The sequence below is a fragment of the Thermobia domestica genome, chromosome 13, assembly GCF_964235325.1.
Source record: "Thermobia domestica chromosome 13, izTheDome1.hap1.1, whole genome shotgun sequence".
NCBI lineage: Eukaryota > Metazoa > Arthropoda > Insecta > Zygentoma > Lepismatidae > Thermobia > Thermobia domestica.
In genome coordinates this window covers 179629013-179652686 of record NC_137466.1, presented here as the reverse complement: position 1 = coordinate 179652686, position 23674 = coordinate 179629013, and the positions used below count along the sequence as shown (strand labels likewise).

Below are 23674 nucleotides of genomic sequence, written 5' to 3'. Positions count from 1 at the left end.
CAATGTAGACTAAGAAAGTATACAAACAACGAAACAAAATAAAACTATATCCCGTAATTTTTTGTGAACATGAACAACTCTAGAAATACATTTATAATTAAGAACAAGGAAGTAATGACGGCGACCACCTTAGAATTATGTATGTGTTTTCTTAAAATAATTCGAATTATTTTCTTTTTCTATTCAGAGAACAGTAAAAAGATTAACTGAAGGAATTATGTTAAGTATTCGCAAAATGCTGGTTTCTTTATTTGCATTTGCTTGTAGAAAATGTGCTGTTCCGAGTTTTGGAGAATTCTGGTACTGACATTCTGCAGTTAGGAAGTCCTTTTATATAGGCAGCCTTGCTCGAACATTTTTGCCAGGCTGTAACTCAAAGCTCAACCAATAAATCTACCATTGACTCAACCACATTTTCTATGTTTTAATACTTTATTCCTCGAACTCCTACAGCCCAGCTATTTGCTTAGCTTACAGAACATTGTTACTTATTTGTTTTGTAACTTGTATTTAATACTAACATTTAAAAAATCCATAATTACAGATGCTGATCCGTATTCATCCGAACAACTTGCAGACAGCGGCAACTTAAAACGGATTTCACAAAGCAACAGAACTGTACACACGTGCATCAATCTCAGCTGTTATGTAGCAGAGAGGAGATGTAATGCCGTCGAAAAAGTAGCTTTTACGAAAAGTACGTCATGGCTCTTTCCAATGCAAACTTCAGCATTTACTGCATACAGAACAGTGTCAGATAATGGCTTTGTGGCCCACGACGGGACACTGTGTAGGCATTACGCACAGCATCCTCCTCTAGAGCTTATATTAGCAACGAAATTGCATCCAAAGAGGGCATCAGTAAAACTCCCAAGACCTGTGATAAAGAAGATCCGGAATACGAGGGCCTGTGAGAATTCATCACCATACAATGTTATAGCCAAATGATGATTATGTAGCCCGTCAACGGTGAATCGTGCACTTCACCATAATTTGAGGCTACAATCTGTACGCAAGGTCAGTGTACATGCGTTAACACTACAGCATATTGTGAAGCGAACAAGCAAGGGCAGAAGAATGTACGAGCTCCACTTAGTTCGTAAGTGCAGAAAATTTGTAACAATAGGCAAAACATGAATCTACTTAAGTAAATATGCAAAAAGTTCGGGCCATCACCTACAGAGGTGTCCAAGAAAAACAAAGATGTAATTTTGTGCGTCGATGGAAAGAGTTTCTCGAAAAGTTTTATGGCTGTTAACGGTTTTTGCTACAGGAAGCTTAAGACTTGTAAAGTCAAAAAAGTCAAAAACAATGTTGCTTATTATCAAGTACATGTTCTATCACGTTTACAGACAAAATACCAGCATTACATTAAGACGGCACACATCGAATAAAACTGTACGACAAAACTTAAGTTACACCGCCGAAACAACACTAGCTTTCTACCGGCGCATGGTAACTGCAACTGTTGTCCATGCTATTCCGATTTAGAATATCCAGGTTTAGAACCCAGATGTTAGTCCCATGGATTACTGTGTTTTTCTACTTCTCAAAAGGTACCTTTCATTACGTCGGAGTAGCATGGAAAATTGTCTCTAGGAAGCCTTCAACAGATGTTACACCAGAGGTTCTCAACCTAATTTCTATCACGACCCCATTTTATCACATCCTCTTATAATTTCTGGTTTGTAATAAGCTTGTATGGAATTTTTAATATACTTATTGTGGAGATCTCACGATATCCACCTATTTCTATAATAGTAGAATCCATTTCTTGTACATAGTGGATACAGTACCAGTAATATATTCCCTACGATGAAAGTGCTGGTTCGAGATGGATATTAAACCCCTTGATTGAAAAGGCCATCAAAGTAGCTGATCTAAGCCCACAACTTCTCGACCAATTAATAGAATTATCGTGCAACAAGTACTTGCACCTGGTTTTCTGTAACGAAGACTTGGACAAGTTTTGGCTGAAAAGGAAAGAATATCCTGGTCTATAATTCCATTTGCTACATCGTACCTGTGCAAAGCGTTTTTTCTTCCATGGTAAGCATTAAAACAAAGACAAGAAATCGCTTATCAGTTGAAAACGACTAGATAATGTGCGACACGGAAATTTAACCGGACATTGCCGCACTAATGAAATCACACTATGCTCAGGTACTTCATTACCTTTCAATTTTAGTTGTATTCCAATATGCAGATTTTGTTGCATTTATATTTTTCTGGTATTTCAATATGCAGTTCTCATTAGTTTCATATCGTACTTCTTCATTTCAATTGATTTTTAAACAACTCTGCACCTGTTGAAAATGTTTAGTAGACCTGATTTTTTTTTTTTTTTTATCTTAACAGTATGTATAAAAATAAAAATATGCTAATCAGAAGAAAATTCAGAATAACATTTAAAAATACTTTCCGGTATTAGATTATATTTATTCTTCCGCTTATTTTCGCGACCTCCAAGTTGACCGCGACCCTGTGTCTGACAATATACCCCTAGTTCAGATGCAACGAAGTCTGTTGTAGTAGAAACTGCGATATCGTGGAATGGTCCACATTTGTAGCCATCACATCAAGCATGATTGATGGTGGTGGGGTGAATATGTTAGGAAAGCAATAACTTCAATTTGTTTGGATGGCAATGGATCGGCCTCTGTAATCATTGATAAACCGCATTTGTAAATAGATAAACCACTCTTTTTAATTATATCAGTTGTCATAAGACTTACCAAGAACTGGAATGCCTATTCGAAATATATCAGAGTCATATCGTGGTGCATCTTCTGCATACACAGAGTTTGGTCCGCCTGAGATGATAATAGCTCTGAAAAGAAGAATTTTCTACATCTGAAGATCTAACTATTTATTTATTTTAATATCACGATTATGAACTTAATATTGTAGTGGTAATGCATAAATAATTGTTAGCATTTCAAAGTTAACATGTTCTAAAAATGAAATGCACAGAAAATTAGACCACTTTATTACAAATTATATACTACATTGGACTAGCCTTGGTATATGCCTATCATTTAATAATTGTTGAAACTTTTAATGGGAACTCGCATCTTTCTCAGCGGAATTTTTACAAAGCATTGTTGCAAACTCAAGTTTTATTTTAAGGCATCAATCGATATGATACAGAAGTATCAAACGAAAATCTTTCTAGATTACATTATTGTACAAATAGCTTGTTATTATCAGTAACAGAAGTTGCGCTTTTAAACACCTGAGCTTTCCTAGAACCACTTTGAAACTCTTCTTGAACTCAAAACTTTCCACACTGATGCAGATGTACTATACAGTTACAATCCTGATACTGTAAACAGTACCATTCTATTTGTGAATAACATGATGCACTCAATATAGATTTCTTACTGCTTTGGCTTTCGAAGTATTCACAAATTAGTACTCCAGTATTACATTTTTCGTACAACATACTCAATAGATGCACTTCTATTTCTTGTTGTTCAAAAAGAAGCATCTTTATAATTCCTATTTCCAGAAGGAAGGTTTCTTGTTTGATACTTCTAAACCATAAAGATTGATCCCATTAAGATGTGAAAAGAAGCTGAAAATACTGCTGAGGAAGATACGAGTTTCCATTAAAAATGACGGCAACTCTTAAATGATAGACATATCAACGTTAGTGCAAGCTAATATTTGTAAACTTGCTTCAGTTTAGTTCCTTAAGTTGTTATATATTGCATACCAAACGCGAACTTCTGTATTCACAATACAATCTAAGAATACATAAATCCCTATGGTATTTCGACAAAGTCAGTTCAACTCATATCAAAAACTTAATTCTTACAATTTTGTTTTTGAATATCTTAATAATAAGACAGTAACTTCCAAACTAATGTAGTTTTTTGATTAACGATTTATGGAAGATCGCTCGTCATTACTAGTGGCGTTAACACATACGTCCAGTCTCTAATTACAATTTATTGTGAAGAAATATTTAATCCTATACATATCTGAACTTCATATACTTACTTATATCCTCTTTCCTTTAGCGTAAACGCTGGGATATCAAGTGGCAGTATTTCGCTTTCCACATTAAGCTCTCGTACTTTGCGATCTATTACTTTTCCATACTGAGCACCGGCATCCAAAATCGCCACCTTCTCGGAGTTGTGGGCGCCATTGGCACGATACTGTTCAGGGCTCGTATTGTGCATGTCACCTTGGGGATAACAGCACTGAAATAAATTCAACGCTTATTAATATCAAATTCAAGGAACAGACAAATGTTTTCTTTTTGTCTTTACTACACAAGGTAGGAAGATAAACACTAAAATCAACCAAGTTAGCTATTTTCTTTACTTGGCCCCATATATACGATTCAAGCATGGTGCAAAAACACGTGTGTATCCCTCTTTGATTAAACACAAGCCTCACCGGTAGTTAAATAATTACCATAAACCATCTCCGGAACAGAACCCGGCAAAATTATGTTCTTGCGCTGAGGGACATCCATGTGTTGAGTCAGATGGCTGACCTGGGAAACCCACCAAACAAGCAGGAGGCGCCCAAAAGAGGATCAATATGGCTTAATTCATTTCAACACGGCCATTTTGCAGCATTTGCTGATGAAAGGAAATCTTAAGAGCTGTGTATGCGACACTCTCAATCATGGCACAGTTAAAACACAATACACCAATCGCTGCAGAATGTTTAAAGAACCATCTAAAGAATAACATGTAGGACTTTGTGGTGACATTGGATGAGGCATATGTTTGCCTGTCAGTCTGTGACTAAGTTCGTGCTTTTACCTACTTACCAGGGTGGAAAAAAATCCCGATTTTTTTAAAAAAAATCATTTTTGTTGATTTTTTTGATTTAAATCAAATCTTTCTCCTCGTAAATTACAAGTCGCGAACTGAAGAAAAAGCATTAGGAATTAGTATTAAATGCTAATTATGCCATTTAAGTGAAAGTATAAGGGTTGAATTTTGAATTAATCCCCAATTGTTAACCTATATCAATCACAAACAATGTTTCTTAACCCTTTTAAATTGTTTTTTTTTTTTTTTTAAAAAAAAGGTAAATTATAAACTTTCAGTCAAGCAGCTACATCATCATCCCTATTTATCCTAGGATCATGATTCATACCTCATTCTCTTCAGAATAGAATAGCCTTTGAAACGGTAATATTCACATTTCCCTATCATGTCCCTGAAGCGGGAAATTTTGAAAGAAAATTGGATTTTTCTGATTTTTTTTTTCAAATTTTGATCCCCTCTGGACTCCCTTGTGTTAACGCACATATCTCAAAATCAACTGGGAAATTCTAAGGGGTGTACTAAATGTGTGTATAAAATTTCAAGCTATCTTGAATAGTCAGGGCGGGGAAAATATTTAACAATGAACTAAGAACATCCCCACAATGCCCCAGATAACCCGCATGTAATATAAAAATTTCCTCAGACATAAAAATTTGTACACTATTCTCTTCAGAATAAAAAAAATTTCAATCGTTCCATTCAAATGTCTCCATCGTGTATCTGGGGCGGGAAAATTACGGAAAAAAGGGATTTTCTGTTAAAAATATCCTTTTTTTACTTTTTACCCCTCTGGACCAACCCTCTGTTTTACGGTAGAGATCTGAAACACTGAAAAATGCTAAGGGGTGCATTGAATAATTGTGCAAAATTTCAATCTTCTACGTGCAAAAGTAGGCCCGCGAAAAATAATATCCCCCAAATACCCTAGATTCATGTATAAAACAGGATCTCAGTTAACAGTTTCCTGAAACATCCCAATTTATCCTCGGTTCATGGTTCGTTCATCATCTTCTTCAGAATAGAACAGCCTTTCAAACGGTACAATTCATATGTCTCCATCTGAATCGCGAAAAAAGATATTTTGTTAAAAATATCTTTTTTTTTACATTTTCCTCTCTAGACCTCCCACCCGATTCCTGTTTTCACGCAGAGATCTGAAAAATACTAAGGGGGTGCACTGAACGAGTGTGCAAAATTTCAGTCTTTTGAATGCTCGCCAAAAAATAAGAATAATTGGCATAAAAAATATCTTTTTAAATATATGATGTCATCACACAGTATGTCTCGACGCAGAAAGGTGTGAAAGCATATGTAACATGTTCTACAATGCTTCCAGTATTGAAGAAAAACGAAGTAAAAAGGTTTATTGGTACTTTTTAAATCGAATAATGAAGATACGATTTTTAATAGAATAAAAATAGGTAATATAATTTAAAAGGTTAAACATTAAAGAAAAGTACAGCAACGTTTATCAAAATGACATTTTTTTTTCACAAAAGTTACTGATATTTGGTAGGGGCATATTTTTTTAAAAAATTGAACTAGCTTGAGGCACGGAATACATAAATTTCGCCTTGAGTTATAAATCTTAAAAACAAAATCGGAGAGGGGGATAGGACCCCTCTAAATACGCCCTATTATCAGGGAACAAACAAGCAGACGGGCACACGAAAGAATTTTCGTCTCAAATGTCGATGGTGATTCCCCCGTTGGAATAGTTAACGATTTAAAAACCCAAACCCATTGTTACGAAGAGAAGAAAGCAGGATTGCTTCATTACCCGTTCAAAACGGGATTTTCCCTAATCATCCCGTGCGTGACACTTGTTTCCATACTATGCTGTACATACTGTACATTTGAGTCTCATTGTATTATGATTATTCACTTCCGTAACCGAAATAATAGAACAGAAACGGGATTTTACTTATTTTCACTTTAAATTATTTTATTTCGGAATTTGATTTAAATCAGCGATTTTTATTTAAAAAATCAAGTGATTTAAATCTTGATTTAAATCGTGATTTAAATCAGACTGATTTAAATCAATCCACCCTGCTACTTACTACAATAAGTGTACCTGCCACTGAAGGAAAATTTCACGAAGACTTCCGTTATCTTCAGAAGCTGGTGATTTGTAGGGTTGCAACTAATAACATCAAAAGATGATCGGCAAGGGAATAAATGAAGATAATGTATGCTGTTCACTATTAGGTGTCCAATATTCAGAAACAAATTTAATCACATAGAAATAGTGTTGCTTTAATGCAACAAGTTCGGATATACACGGCTAACTCAGAGTGAAAAGTAACGTATTTCTCACTGGAAAAACCAGCCCAAGTTAACATGGTTTACTGAACTTTCATTCCTTCAAAAACAATGTATTAGTAAATATGTTTTCTTGAAGCGATTTTTCGTACTTTTGAGAGCAAGACTTCTTTCTATATTATACTGGTATTTCATAATTGGCGCACTAATAAAGTGAATGTTTCGTTCAGAGTATTGTTATTATAACAGCAGTAATGGGACTTGACCAAAATTGCACAGGAGTACTACAGAGATTATATGAAAAGAATGTAGTACCCTTTGATGACTGAAATTGAGATGTTCAACTTAAATTTGTTGAAAATACAAACATATACAAAGGATCTTACGAAAATAATTATGGACACATGTAATACTTGTAGCATATCTTTCTTTTTTTCCTTGCCTGAGTCAACGTTTATGTAATTTAATTTGTACTTCACTGCTAATCTGTGAATAAAGACAAGACATTTCTCAGGATGATGAAAATCAGCCTGTTGTTTCAGGTCGGGTCTTCGGAAAGTAACCTTAAACTAAACCTCTGAACTGTTTATTTCTAATGTTACCAACCCCATTCAAAAGTCATGTTAAGGTACAACTCACCGCAAGTTCATATAGGGTAACAGAAACATTCTAACAGACATTAATGAGATTAATTAACAATTTTCAAATTCAACTTTAAAAAATGTGCTAATCGCCAAACATCGCTGTTTGTTGGATTTTAACTGTAAAACACACATCGCATAGTGTTTGGTTCGAGCTTTTAGTAACACCGTCCTGGGTCTGAAGCTTATCCTCTGAACTCTCTGTTGGAATAATGATAGAAGACCCACCGAAACAAAAAATATAAATTCCCTTGATCACAATCCAGTATATGAGTACTAATCGTACAGAACTACTATGATTAGGAGTACGGAACAGTTACACCACGCTGCATGTTATGATTTTATGTAATTCTACATAACCTACAGATTAATCACCATTCTAGCATTAGCCAGAGAGAACAAAAGACAAACACGAAATTGTAAATATAAATGTCTAACATTGGCAATCATGCAAAGTATCCTTCATGGAAAAACCAACAGTTAATTACAATGACCGTAACATTTCTAATAAGTTAAATTCATATATAATGAAACATGACAATATACAATTTGAAATATTAATCACATTCAAGGGGACGCCGATATTCTCTATAATGTTACATTAATTAATATAATATAAAACACTACATACTATTATATCAACTATAATTTCAGCCATTCCTTCAATTTCAGTCAAACCATTTATATCGCTATTAATAAGGTTAAAAGTGACAATATGTGTATCTCACGTTCTAAAATGTCACACCAAGAAACATGAGTTCCTGCGGTACATGTTGCTTCAACAGCTGATCGCTTTGCTCTAAAATTAAATACTGTAGAAATCGTTTCCGAACACTTTCCTCTCCACGCAAGTCATTTAAGAAATCTATTTTTAAATACTTGTGTGCATGCCAACAGCTGGGCAAAAAGAAAGGAAGGAAAAAAAAAAAACTTATTCGGTTGTGAAAAACCACACACACTCACTACTGTTAAAATTCTCTTTCGTTTTCCTATATTTTCGCAATGATTATGAAAACATTAGTAATGACAAGACACAAAGATGGAAGAAGATATTGCTTCATAATTAAAGAAGGCATTTTTGACTAACTACAATAATATATGCACAGATATATTTTGCCAGAATATTTGATGATACATTTTGAGTCAAAATGCAAGGTTCAAGCGTCAGTATTTGTTTTAGATTGCTTCAAAACAGATGTAAGTATATCCTTAAAGTGCCTAAAATTAAGGCAATTCATAGAAGTTTAGAAATCAGTCAATTTATTATTGAATCTCTCTCTCTCTCTCTCTCTTCTTGAATGCAAATCAAATATTATTTCTATTTGTGTATTATTACAGTATAAAAGAAATGAAAACATGTATGTTAGTCTTAGTAGTACTTTCTTTTCCGAATTACAATTTTTAGAACGGTTTCACTTATTTAAAAAAAAAAAAAAAATCCTCTTTGAATACTGAAACAAACGTTCCTCTTTGTTAAAGCCTCACAACCAGCACCTTATTCTCTCTTTCACTGAGTCTTTTTCCCACTTATGTGGGGTCAGAGTTTCTTATGAGTCTTTTCCATAAGCCCTGTCCCTGAATTCTTCACCTGTTAAGACCTTTCTCCCTGAAATCATTCCCACCATGTTCATTCATTTCCTTCTCCCTCTCTTCCCATCACATCCATTGCCACAATTCTTCTGACTACATAACCGTTTGTTCTTCTCATTAAATGGCCATATCACTGTAATTTTATTTCTTGAATCTTAGATATCTCCATAAGCTTGGTCTCCCCTTCTCTTTTTAAATATCTCCCTTTACTTTAATTTCTCATTGTCTTTTGTGTACCATTCTCATTTCGGTAATATCCAACCTTTCTTCAATGCTTCTTTATTGGTCATGGTTTCGCTCTGCAAATTCTTGCGGTCTAATCACTGTTTTGCAAGTTATTCCTTTATCTTTACAGTGATTCTTCGCGGTCTCCAGAGCGCCACGTATTTTCTTTCAATTTCGCCATCCTTCTTGTATTCAGTGTATTAATTCCACGTCGAAATCATTCTTGGCAACAGATGAGCCCATATATATATATATATATATTCTTGCAGCATTACTTCCTCATTTGCTTCTCCTTTAGACCTCTTCCAAATCTTCCAAAAATAAAAAATAAAATAAAAAATCTCCAACCCTACTTTCCTTTCAACTTTTTCACTGTTCTGCATAATATACCATCGGCAAGACAATGTTGAAAAAGAGGTACGGACTTAAGGCTGTCCTAGTGTGATCCAACCCAAACAGGAGTTTGGCGTGTTAATCCCACACTATTTTTTATTTGGGTCGTAACTCATATACACATATCTTAGATTATCCTTACATATTTCTCTGGCAATCCTTTCTCCCTCAGACATCTTCATATTTTCTGCCGTGCTACTCTGTCATAGGCCTTTTCCGCAATCCTATCTGTTTTTTCTGATGCTTTTCCTTAATGTGTTTTAGTGTAAAAAATGAGTCCATTGTACTCCTTCCTGGCATTCTGCCATAAATCCAACTTGTTGCTTTCCTATTGATGTTTGATCCTGTAATTGCCCCTCTAAAATTTTCTCCCAAATCTTCATCGTATGTGATAGTGTCCTTCCTCTGTAGTTTGCACAGTCCTGTACATCTCCCTTCTCTTGAAAAATGGGTACAACAACATATCCCTCTACTGACTTGGCATTCTTTTCCCCTCTCCATATAAGTTTTCTGCGTAAGATTCCATACGATATCTATACCTTCTGACCCCCAAATTTTCCATGTTTCTACTGGTATACCGTCATTTTTTTCTTAATCATCTCTTAATAATCTTCGATCCTGTCTTCATCGGTAAGCATCAATCCACCAGCCATCTTTTATTTGCCCAATATGACTAATACAGAGGTTGTTCAGTCTACATTTGGCCAATTTCGACACCTAAAATTTTAGAAGAATCCATGGCGCCAGGTCCGTAAGTGCTCGATGTGTTTCCCTTGGTTCCTAACAATAGCCCGACAGCGTAATTTCCACTGTAATAGGTTTCCCTGAAGAACTGGGAGGGGAATTTTGTCCCATTCCCTTTGCACAGCTTTCCAAAGTCCTTCCTCAGTTGTCACGCTGTTTTCCCAAAGCCCGCTTCAGCAATCCAAATCCACAATAGTCCATAGGACTTGCATCTGGAGATTTAACAGGTACCTCATTTAAAGGTATCACCTGTATACCGCTTGCCTCCTCCATCTCCCTGTAGAATGCGAGGGACGATCGTGAGGTATGTGATGAGGCCTTGTCCATGTGAATGCATACCAGATTGGCGTCATTTCCGTACATTGTTGGAATCTCATGCTCGTAGAGCGGCCGCATGATCTGCTCCTGAAAATAATGCGAATTTATTTTGCAGGTCTTCGCCACCTTACGAATCTTCAGTTTACCTCGGTAACAGTAGCCAGTAATGACCATGAACTCTTTTGGGAAGGATTCTTTACAGACACGGACCCACCTTCTGAAGTTCTTGGCGCCTTTCTCTCGGTACATGATAGCTCTCGGTTTGCCGCAGTCGGAAAGGTAAATCCATGCTTCATCGAGCGTTACGACGTACATCCACCTTTGTTTTGTCATATGCCGTTCGTAGAGCTTCCGTGTTACACTTTCGTTCCTTTTGGTGGGCATCCATGAGAAGATGGCCGCGAGCTTTCATGACTTTTTCCAGCTTGAGTTGATGGTGTAACGTACGGCTCACAGTCCTCAAAGACACGTCAAAACAATTAGCCATACACCTTTGTGTTGGCGGATTTTCTTGCATTTCCATTTTGCGAAGTTTCCTCTGCATGGTGGAGGTGTCTGCATGGTGGAGGTGGCCTTGGAGCATTCCCGCTTCCTAGGCAACTTCGTTGGTGATCCAAATGGTGGAGCTTCGTTGCCCTTGTACTTTTTAATAACGTTTTTTTATTCCATTTAAACTGATGTTGCAACCATTCTTCTTGCACTGTTTTCTAATGACACAAACACTAAAGTAGGCGTCATAAAGAGTCGCAACATAGCTTTCCCAAAACCGGCTTAGTTTGGGCGGCATTTTGGTCACAGATCACAAACTCACACACTTGGAAACAAATTTAACACAACACTCACAACAATGGTCCTGTTTTGTGCGTTATTGTCGTCCGCATGGAAAAACAACTCCGTTCCCAGGAAGCCACTGCACAACACTGCAGGACGCCACGAGCCAGGTCGGGTGAGTCCATTCTGCCCGGTACGGGGAAGGAACGAAATCGGCCAAACGTAGGCTGAACAACCTCTGTATTCTTTGTTAACCGTCTTTGGTTTTTGCTAACATGTATAGCTTCTTCATCCCCCTGCTGTTTGAAGTCCATCATATATTTCACCCAAGCTTGCGTTCTTGTTCTAGCCACTGCCCTCTTTGCAGCCTTATTAGCTGCCTTGAAGCAACATTTATCCTCTTCTGTCCCACAAGCTCTCCACTTTACTTTTGCCTCTTTCTTCGCTTTAATAGTATCTTCTGCCCCAGCAACTGTGTATTCTCTCAATCCCTTCCCTGCTTCTACCGACATGTTCATTCAAGTCACCACCTACAATTACTCGTTCCTCTATCGGGAAGCTGCGAAGTTTGTAGTCCAAATCCTCCCAGAATTCTTTTTCTTCCCCTTCGCATTCTACTTGCGGAGCATATACGCACATCACATTCATCATTTCGTCCCTGCATATCTTGATACTCATTACTATGGCGCTCCTTCTATCTACACCTACTACACTATCTTTCAGACCCATGCCGTTTCTTTTGTTGTCAATTTGCTCCACTATACTGTAGCTTGTAGCCAACTTCTAGTTCTCTTACTTTTCCATCTTGTTTCTTGCACGCACAGGATCCCTAACTTTCTTCTTTCCATCAGATCTGCAATCCCTCAATTCATCGTCCCAGCATTAAGTTCTTCCACTCTCATCCTCACGTGGACTAGCTTCTTTAACTGAGATCGTTTTCGATTCTGTAGAGTCTTTGCCCACTTTCACAGAAATCGGGGAAAACCTCCACGAATCGCCTACGGAAAACGACCTACGATTTTCCGAGATTTTATTTAGATCATCAATCATGATGGTTTTGGCTAATTTTTACGACCGAATGCCTTTCCTGACGTCAGATCCTTCTCATTTTACTGGGTTTGGGACCTTCACCAAATTGAACTGGTTTCTTGCCTCCCCTACCTTTCCAAGTGGCTGAATTCAGTTTAGTATATATTTAAAATAATCCGCACTGTATATACACAGTGGCAGTGAACTGAAACTTATTCATTTTGAAGTCTTACTTAATCGCAGAATAAGATGTAAAGAAGAAACAACACGAAAATTTTACTATAAAATATTCTCCTTTGTATTCACAAAGTACTATGCTGAAGACGGAAAATTACGTCACTTGACTAATCATGATAAAATAATACCGTTGAGTAATTAACTGACTGGATGGTTAGTTGGTTTGATTGGAGATTAGCATATGATCTGAACCACATAAGCTCCCACCAAAAATCGAACCCGGGTCTCCCGCGCCAAAGGTGCACAGGCTAACCATATAGCCTCGAGAGAGCTCCCGATTGGAGTTTAACACTCCTTTTAAGCGCCAAGACTGTATGAGAAGGGGCTTAAATACTTTAAGTTGAATTCGAACCTTTATCGGTTTGTACTCAAGATTAAGTATCCTCACCCTAGATCGAAGACACGACAGCGCATGTTAGCTACAAGGCCGCAAAAGGCTAAAAGAGTACTTTTAATATGCGTAACCCAATAAAAGTAAAACTGAAATCAGACAAAATCTAGAAATAATCAAGGTGCAAATTTTGTTATTACTGTGTGGTGTATTATTCATAGATCAATTGGGGGTGAAGAAACCAGAAATTCAGGAATATTTTGGTTTGGTTTAACACTACGTGTGATGCAATGGAAATGGGTTACGACTTTGCGGTGGACAAACACTATGAGCGTCTCGAAGATTCTCCTGTTTCCTTCCACTTTCTTTATTTTACCATTATCGTTCATTTGATTATCATCCTTAGCCTCGGTGCATATCGTGGGACGTTAAAATAATAAATAAAAAATAAAAATAACGAAGATTTTACAAAGATACCAATATGAAAATGAATATGACATTATTCAAATTAGAACAAATTGCAGGGTTTATAAAGGAAAAGCCCTTTCAAGCTCAAGCTAATAAGCGACATTGATACACACAGGCAAACAAAATACAACATGGAAATTGTACAGTTATCAATAAATGTATACGTCCTTCACGTTTTCTTGCTAATTCCTAAATGAATAAACGAATCTGAATAGTTTCCTTTGATGTAGAGAGAAAAGCTCCATGTTAGTTGCCGAAAATTGTATTCAAATACAAAATCATTCGCATATTATGCGTCACATCCGTCATGACAAACTTCAGTTTCCACACGAGTTCACGTAGTTTGTATCCTCTGTTTAGATAGACCCTGGTACTCACAAGGGCCAAACTTGAGAAAACAGAACTTTCGTATTGGCCCAGTAACTTAAATTAATAATTTCATCTCAGGGTTGGCTGGTTTAAGCCAGCTATTTAAAAAAAAAAAAAAAAAAAGTTTGAACCAAAAAACGAAAAATGTTCGTAAAATCTTGATGAACACACATTTGTGGGTTGTCACGTGTCACTCCCGCATATTATTCGTATTATATTCAGACCTAAATTCCCCATTCATTTCTCAAAGAGATTATACTACAAAAGCAACTTTTTTTTATATAAGTTTATGAATGTATCTTTTGTGATTTTTTAATAGTTTGTTATTATTGTTATGCAATTGCAATCAAAGAAAAATTCTAAATATTGTTTCGTTTTAATAATAATTACTATTGATAAAATATATCGAAATACCGTACTTTTTTTTGGGGGGGGGGGGGTCATACAAACCCCACGAAAGGCATTTACTGAAATCAGAAGTATCTTTGGTATCTATTTATGTGTAAATGGTTCAGAGCCAAAGTGGACTCAAATAATTCTTATCTTTATTCACTTTTCTTACTGGTATGCAAATTAAGTCGTCGTATTTCTTTAACTTGCACTAATAAAAGTCGTAGTGAACTAACTTGGATTTCGCGGTGGCTCAGTGGTAGAGCGTTCACCTCCGGTGTTTGGGGTTCTTGGTTCAATCCCAGCTCGCGCCGTGTGGACTTTGTGGTGGACAAACACCGTGCTCGTGGGTTTTCTCGGGGTTATCCCGTTTCTTCCCACTTTCTTCATTCCACCATTTCACTCATCTCTCATCATCACCGTCTCCTTTAGCCTAACAGGTATAAGCATGGGACGTAAACTTAAAGATTTCATTTCATTTACTAACTTGGACTTAATTAGTTCTTCTGTACTCTGCAGTATTTTGAAATTATCCATATGTAATTCTGTATAATGGTTTCACTTGTGCAACTGTTTATCTTTTTGTCCTTCTCAAATGACTCTTTACAATTAGACAATTATATTAAAAGTATGTAAAGATCAGTACAGCGTATCAGAAGTCCGTGAGTGAATCGGCAGACGTATCGCACTTGTGGCCAATTAGTCCCGGTTTCGAGTTCAAATGCAGGACAATTTGTTTCGGACGTAAGTCAAGAAACGGTTTGGACTCTGTTTTAAGCTTATGTGACCCCTTCCAGCATAACCCGGTTGTTGCATAACACCAAGGTGAAACAAACTTATTTTTATCCATATGTGGTCAGGGTTTGCCCAAGTGGGCCCAGCCCGAAAAAACCCACCGGGTTTTTTCGGGTTGGACCCACCTGAAAAAACCCACCTGGGTTTTGAGCTTTTTGTTAATATATTATTGATACAACCAAGGTGATCATATTGAAAGTGATTTTTATCAGATTTTGGACTTTCCTTGGGCGAATTGAATTCTTTCACGCTAAGGTATACAACAACATTCAACACAAGACCTTTATAAAGTTCTGAATGCACTGAATGAATAAATACAAAAACTTACCTTAGCTTGAGATAATTAAGTACCATATTAATGTATGGATTATGCTTATAGCCTATTTGAAGGGGGAAAAAATGCAATTTTATACTTTAGAAAATACTTTCCGTGAATAGTGTGCTCGCCAACTCGGCGACGCCGAGGGACGTTGTCCCTCATACGTTTGACGCGTTTAAAGGCATAGATGCCGGTACTACCAGCAAACATGTAGTGTATTAGTAAAACTATTAGTATTATTTCTTACCTTTGATGGTAACACAAGTATTCTTCAGTAAAATTTAGTTTTCCAACAACAACAGTTTAGTGCAGTTATTTGTAGGTACTCTTCAAATAAGCATTCTGTAGAATCACCACCAACAAAAGCGTAAAAATTCGTCAAATTAAAAAAAAACGATGCTCAGAGTTCCAAACTACGTACCGCTTACTATTTCGAGTACTGAATTCGAACTTTCGTACTAGTGGAAGTTTCGATGTACAGTAAAGGGAGCTGCGTTTTCGAGGGAGGAGGAAAAAAAACACGTCCCGTAAGAAGTTCTCGGGAAATTCCCCCAATTGAACGCATGAACGCACAAAGCATTGGAACTGAATACTTCAACAATAAAACTATTTATTTTATGCTGGAAGATATTTAATTTCATTTAAGACGTTCTGAAACATCCTAACTGTATATAAAACTACATGAGCTGACATAAATTCTTGAGCCCTTCCTGTAGGGCTACAATGATTAAATTTGGCATGATGGTAGCTTTCCGGGACTAACCGACAGAAAAATTGCCAAAAGTGAATATTTTTAATTTTGAGGGGGTCTAAAGAGGGGATAAAAAAATTCCCCATGTTATTTAAATGGACATTTTTTGGACCTATAATCTCATGTTTTAGGTACTTAGAATAAAAATTTGAAATTCGGTATGCTTGTATGTTTTCGTTAGCGTTAGGTTACGAAGTGAATCATCAGAAATAAAAATTTCCGACCGTAGAGTAGTTTTATGGGGAACTGAAAAAACATTTCCCATGTTATTCATATGGGACGTCTTCTACACCCCAAAATGTTTAGGCCCTTCCAGCATGATTAGAATGATGAAATTTGGCATGATTGTAGCATTCCAGGACTAACCGACAGGAAAATAGCCAAAAGTGAATATTTTAAATATTTTTAAGGGTCTAAAGGGTGATGAAGAAATTCCCTTGTTATTGAAATGGGCGTTTTCTTGGGATACAAAATCTTATTTTTTAAATAATTGAAATAGGAAAAGAAATGATAGAATTGTGGGTTCAAGAGATGCGAGGCCGTAGGCCGAGCGAAGACAGTGTGTGGGGGGGCGATGCCCCTGGGTGGGCAGATTCAGGAAATATAAAGAGCAAGTTCACGAAATTCACTGTTGATGCAAAGGGCAATAGATAAGAAATGTGAGGCCGTAGGCCGAGCAAACTCGGGGACCTGGGGGCAGAGCCCTCAGCTAGCCAAAAGCTAGTTTATTTTATAAAATATGAATTATATCTTTCTTAATGGTCTTAAATTAATTTTCTGGAAAGATCCCTCTTGAAACAAGTGCTCGGGAAATTCCCGTAATTGAACGCACAAGGTATCGAAAGTGAACTTCAACAATAAAAAACATTTATTTTACGCTGTTAAATTAATATATTTGGTGCTCATATTTGGCAAACGTCACTAAGGCTTCTGGGATGATTCAATCTGCATTTGTTCGTTCGTCTGCTTGCACACATACTACAGGGAATCACTTCCGGTCTTTTAAGTGTAAATTTTCAGAGTACAAGCACGAGACACACTAAACTTCCTGTATAGATTTTGGCGGCATACCAACGTAAAATTTCAAAATGGTGACAATTTATTTTTTTGAAAATAGCGGGTATGCACGCTACAAAGCGCAATTTTCGGTCTTTTAAGTCGAAATTTTTAGAGTAGAAGCACGAGATACTCTAAATTAGCTGTATATATTTTGGCGATGATCCAACGTAAAATTTCAAAATGGCGGCCATTTTTTCAAAACAGCACTGATGAGAAAATTGTTGCAAGTTGTGACAATGATAATCTTGAAATATAAATCACATTTTAACACTTTTGCCCCAAAGACATTGAAATATTTTGATAAAACCCAATTAAACCCAAAAAACCCATATGGGCCCAGGTGGGTTGGGCTTTTTCAGAAAAAAACGGGTTTTTTCAAACCCTGTATGTGGTGTAAATACATAGAGCAAATTATATTTTTTTTTTTTTTAAAAAAAGTTTAAACAAAAAACTTTTTTTTTCAATAAAAAACATGGTTTTTGCCAACCTTGTTTGATCTGTAAGCTTCCCACGTTAAGCTGTAGGTTCATATCTTATACAGCAGTGTTAAAATAAATACATAAAAAAACATCACATATCACACTAAACCAGGGTTTGAAAAAACCCGGGTATTTTTGAAAAAGCCCAACCCACCTGGGCCCATGTGGGTTTTTTCGGGTATTTTCGGGTTTAATTGGGTTTTTTCGGGTTTAATTGGGTTTTTTCGAAATATTTCAATCTCTTTGGGGTAAAATGTTAAAGTATGATTTATATTTCATGAGTGTCATTGTCACAAGTTGCAACAACTTTCTATTCACTGCTGTTTTGAAAAAATTGCCGCCATTTTGAAATTTTATATTGGATCGCCGAAAAAATCTATACAGCAAATTTAGAATGTCTTTTACTTCTACCCTCAGAATATCAACTTATAAAGTCCGAAAATTGCACCTTGTAGCATGGATACCCACTATTTTGAAAAATGGCCGCCATTTTGAAATTTTATGCCGCCAAAATATATAGAGCTAATTTAGTCTCTCGTGCGTCTACTTTGAAAATTTCAACTTGAAAGACTTAAAATTGCGCTTTGTAGCGTGGATATCAGCAGCGGCGCACATTTGTCTTCAACATTGGGGGGATGGGTAAAACCGTTCCCACAATATATATTGTGTGATGTGCAAAATATTTATAAAGGAGAAAGACAATGCTGAGGAGGATTACCCATGTCGGTCCCGGCGTCCTCCACAGGGGACATAAAATATGACGACATTATTATTGCTTTACAACTTTAAAGTCCGACTGGAAACATTGAAAACAGTTTACAAGGGATGATTCAAATATGATCATTCCCTGCAGTTTTCAATGTTGCCAGTCTGATTTTAAAGTTGTAAAGCAATAATAATATCGTGATATTTTATGTCCCCTGTGTGGGACTCCGGGACAACATGGGTAGGGGAGCAGAGTTGTCTTCAACATTAGGAGGCGGTCAGATTTGAGGCTTATTCTGGGATGTATCAATTTCATCTCACTTTCCTTTGTGGCAGTTGGACACAAATCATCACATTTCTTCCTAAAAGACACATTTCCAATCGGATTATTGAGGGGGACAGTTCCAAGATTGAAGGGGATATGTCCCCATCATCCCCTCGGGATTTTCGCCAGTGGATATCAGCTATTTTGAAAAAAAAAAAGCGCGACGTTTTGTAATTTTACGTTGGTATGCTGCCAAAATCTAAACAGAAAATTTAGAGTGTCTCTGGTTTGTATTCTGAAAATTTAAAAGACCGAAAGTTGAACACTGTGTGGTAAGGCAGACAAACGAACAAATGTAGATCGAGTCATCCCAGGAGCCTCAGTGACGTTCACCAAATATGAATACCAAATAGCTATATTATTTTAAAACAAAGACATAATTCATCAAAATGTCTTAAATATTTTTCAACGTAAAATAAATGGTTTTATTGTTGAAGTTCACTTTCGATGCTTTGTGCATTCAATACGGGAATTACCCGAGCACTTGTTGCAAGACCGTTCTTTTCCGAAACTTAATTTAAAACAATTAACAAAGACAGGCCTATAATTTATATTTTATAAAGTAAATGTTTCAAAATGTCTAAAATGAAATGAAATATCCTCCAGCGTAAAATAAATAGTTTTATTGTTGAAGTTTTCACTTTCGATGCTTTGTGGGTTCAATTGCGGGAATTTCCCGAACACTTCTTTCACGACGGGTTTTCCCTGAAAATGCAGCTTGCTTTACTGTACATCGAAACTTCCATTAATACTGAAGTTTGAATGCATCACTAGAAATAGTAAGCGTTACGTAGTCTTGGGACCTCCGAGCATTAAGCTTCTTAATTTTGACAAGAATTGTTACGTTATTGCTGGTGTTTATTCTACAGAATGCTTATTTGAAGGGTAGCAACAAATGAATGAACTTAACTGTTGTTGTTGTTGTTGTTGGAAAACCAAATTTTACTGAATACTTTTGTTACCATCAAAGGTAAGAAATAATACTAATAGTTTTAGTAATGTATTTACGTATTTACTGTTAGTATCGGCGTCTATGACCTTCAACCCGTCAACGTATGAGGGATAACGTCCCACGGCGTCGCCGAGTCAGGAAACACACTGTTCGCGGAAAGTATTTTCTCAAATATACAATCTCTTACTTTACTTCAAATAGGCTATAAGAATAATCCACACGTTAATTTGTTCTACAATTATCTCAAGCTAAGATGAGGTTTTATTTATTTATTTATTTATTTATTTATTCGTTCATTCATTCATTCAGTGCATTTAGAACTTTATAAAGGTCGTATGGTGAATATGGTTGTCTATCTTAACATGAAAGCATATAATTCGCCCAAAGAAAGTTTAAAATCTAATAAAAATAACTTTCAATGTGATCACCTTAGTTGTACCAATAATACACTAACAAAAAAGTCAAAAACCCAGGTGGGTTTTAAGATGGGTTTTTTCAGGTGGGTCCAACCCGAAAAAACCCGGTGGTTTTTTTCGGGCTGGGCCCACTTGGGCAAACCCTGCACTAAACCCTCTCCCTTTCTTAAACGAACATTAATGAAAAACAACGACAAAGATTGGATTCACACAGACAGTAAAAAACTGATTGATTTAGGAAGTAAGACCAGTAGTTAATGATACAGGTCTATCACAATGACTGAGTACATGATTACTGGCTATATATTTATTCTGATGCTTCTTCGGATGAACAGAATGATGCTAAAGCAACTCTAAAAATGATGAAATGTTTCACATGAAGATTATACAGAAGATCCAGCATGAAAAACTGATCAGAAACTGTGTCCGTGTTCTGAATGCTGTAATATGAAGGTTCTTTCATTTGAAGCTTACATGTACAAGAAAATAGGTTGCGGGAAGGGGCTCACACGTATGGCCGCAAAAAAATAAAACGTATTAGATATTGCACATAGTCTTAGGAGACGATACAAAGGCGCCTTTGGTATATGTCAATGCTAGACACAACAATGTATTGGTCACAAGTGAATCCCAAAATTAACACGCAGAACATTTACCAGACGATACTAGAAATATGGTGCGCTGTCTCCGCAAAATGAAATGCATCATTGAGCTCAAATTCTTTCACAGAACTGTAAAAGGCATGGGAAACATTCGTTTTATTTTTCTTTCTTATAATCCCACGGTATGCTGAAAAAGTAAGAAAAATTGTATTTTCAGCAAAACGGAGCAATATCCAAGAAAAATTAATCAGAAATGAGAAAAAATAAAATATTCGAATTTAACGTCCTACCACTTTAATTATGGCTGTTAGGCTAAGGGAGACGATTAAAGCAAGTGAATGCTGATGGAAGAATTGGTGGAATAAGAAAGTGGGAAGAAACGGGAAAACCCCACCAAAACCCACGGGCACGATGTTGTCCACCACAAACTTACTTGGCCGGGAATCAAACCAGTGACCCCACGCACCAGAGGTAAGCGTTCTACCACTGAGCCACCATGCCCTATGAAAGCAATCCATATACGTTGCAGGAATTGCAGCGTAAATAATACCAACATAACCCAAGACTTCCAGACAAGAGTTACTGTCCGTAATGCAGAACCTACTTTTGCAACTACAATAGTGCCTAGACCTGCTGCCAGAAGTACCTACGTATGTTTCATGTTAAAAGCATACAATTATGTACAGTGTTCAGAACGGAAGAATCGCCATACAATAGCATCCTTAATAAGAAATGCAAAGGTTCCTTTGCCGCACCCTATATATGCAGAATAATCAATATTGTCGGTTTGCCGTTGAATGAAACAATGTAATGTATTGACATTTTACAATTTATACAATTACTAGTGAAGTTAGTTAGTTGCAAATATAATCTTGAAGCTACTCTGTCAGAATAGGCCTATTACCATCTAAAGTTCAAAACACACTAATTTAGGAAAATGGCACACTATTTCAGACAGTTGAGTCTGTAATACTTATGCTCCGAGTTAGTCTCTGCTTCTTATAAGGCTTCTGAATTGCACTAGTACTTTACCTTATGCGTATTGGAATTTTATTAATTATACACCAGTATACTTATCATGTCTATACTTATCTGCTGGCAACGTCTTCAAAGGCCACAGTACCTTATTTTGTCAAACCGAGTTACTTTATTTTCCTGCAAATATTTATGAACTTGTTTTCTGCCCAATGCACTGAACTTCCAAATCTATTCTATCACTGAATTTGACTTATTAAAATATATGAAAAATTATATAACTAATAATATGTAAAATTTAAAGGACCGTTATTACTCAAAACATTGTTTCTATAATGATTCAGAGATGCATATATCCTTAGTATGAAAAATTTATCTAAATAAGTACTCACGGATCCAAACTGATTATAGAACTCCAATACAAATAAAATAAGGTACTACAATTTTTCATATTTCTATACATACTGGTATCTGCGTATTATACAGGCATGAAATCCTTAACATAACGTAAGATGAGGTTGATCAACAGAGATAATATATAAAGAAGTATATTATTTAAAATTCAATTAAACTAACATTATAGTGCTTAATGTTTTAGTGTTTAGTTAGTAATATGTGTAACTTTTCTTTCAGTTCTCTCCGGAGCGCTTTATAAGAATGGTTAATAAATGTTAGGTACTACAAATAGTAAATTAATAAGGATGGTTCCTACTTATAAATAATCTTAAATAATTGAATTGTCAAATCATGATCTTCGTAGTACATACTTTTGTTATTGTTGTTGTTTGTTGGTTTCTTTATCAACTTCAATCAGTGGTGAAACCATAGAAACAAATACTAAATCATATTAAACCTAAACATGCTTCATTAAGTATATACTGAAATAATACTCTTCATCCAAACACACAGAAGGAACAAGTTAGTCAATGCAACATACAAGCAATGAACATTTAGCAGTTCGAATATTCATATAAAATCAGCATCAGTACTATTTGATATATCATCTGCGTATTTGTTCTGCTTAGATTACATATGTTTTCTGGAAAATTATTTCTTCTTTCTTTCTTATTCTATCTTTGTGATGTTATTCGTGTGTCTTTTTCTACTCAAGGTCCGTCGACCCTACTGTTCCTTTCCTCTTTTAAGGTCGCGTCATAACTACCCTTCTTTGAAAACCGTAGATGCAGTAAAATTGTGACGTCACGGCGGGAGCAGAAACAGCTTTCGCCCAAGGTCCTTGTCATTCACCCTTGCTTGTTTCTTTGATTTTTGCAGGAAAGTGAGTGATTCTTGCTTTCCTGTATTAAGAAAACATTAATTACTGTAGTGCTTGTGTTAGCCTATAAGCATGTCGAATTGTACACTAAGTACTTGTTACAATTATAGTAGAAGTACTACGGGTTCCAAAGTTATTTATCATGTATTTCCCTCGGATCCTTTGCGGAAAGTTTGGCAAAAGAAATGCTGTCGGAAAGACGTCTTTAAAGTTGAAAACGCCAGCGTCTATTCCGATCATTTTATTCTCGAAGCTTATGGACATAATTTAAAATGTGAACTTCTAAATATTCTACCCAAGAAAAAGTTTAAACAAGATGTGCCTTCACTAAACTTACCATTACCATACTTAACCGTGTTGATGTAAATAATGAAAGAATTAAATGTACGGAAGTTAGGTGTTTAAAGAAAAAACAAATCAGACATTGGGGTGCAGCCAAATGAAATAACTATT

At 36.1% G+C, this 23674-nt stretch overlaps 1 protein-coding gene across 3 annotated transcripts in view; it reads right to left on the bottom strand.

The window, feature by feature from the left end:
- Nucleotides 1–23674, bottom strand: part of bur (GMP synthase burgundy) — a 68530-nt gene that overhangs the window by 31101 nt on the left and 13755 nt on the right. For all 3 annotated transcript variants that reach the window (XM_081736989.1, XM_081736988.1, XM_081736990.1), the window contains exons 2-3: nucleotides 4006–4211; nucleotides 2736–2830 (exon numbers count right to left, since the gene is read on the bottom strand). In XM_081736989.1, coding sequence (XP_081593115.1) covers nucleotides 2736–2830; nucleotides 4006–4190 — 280 coding nt within the window. In that variant the 5' untranslated portion in view covers nucleotides 4191–4211. The remainder of the gene's footprint in view (nucleotides 1–2735; nucleotides 2831–4005; nucleotides 4212–23674) is intronic.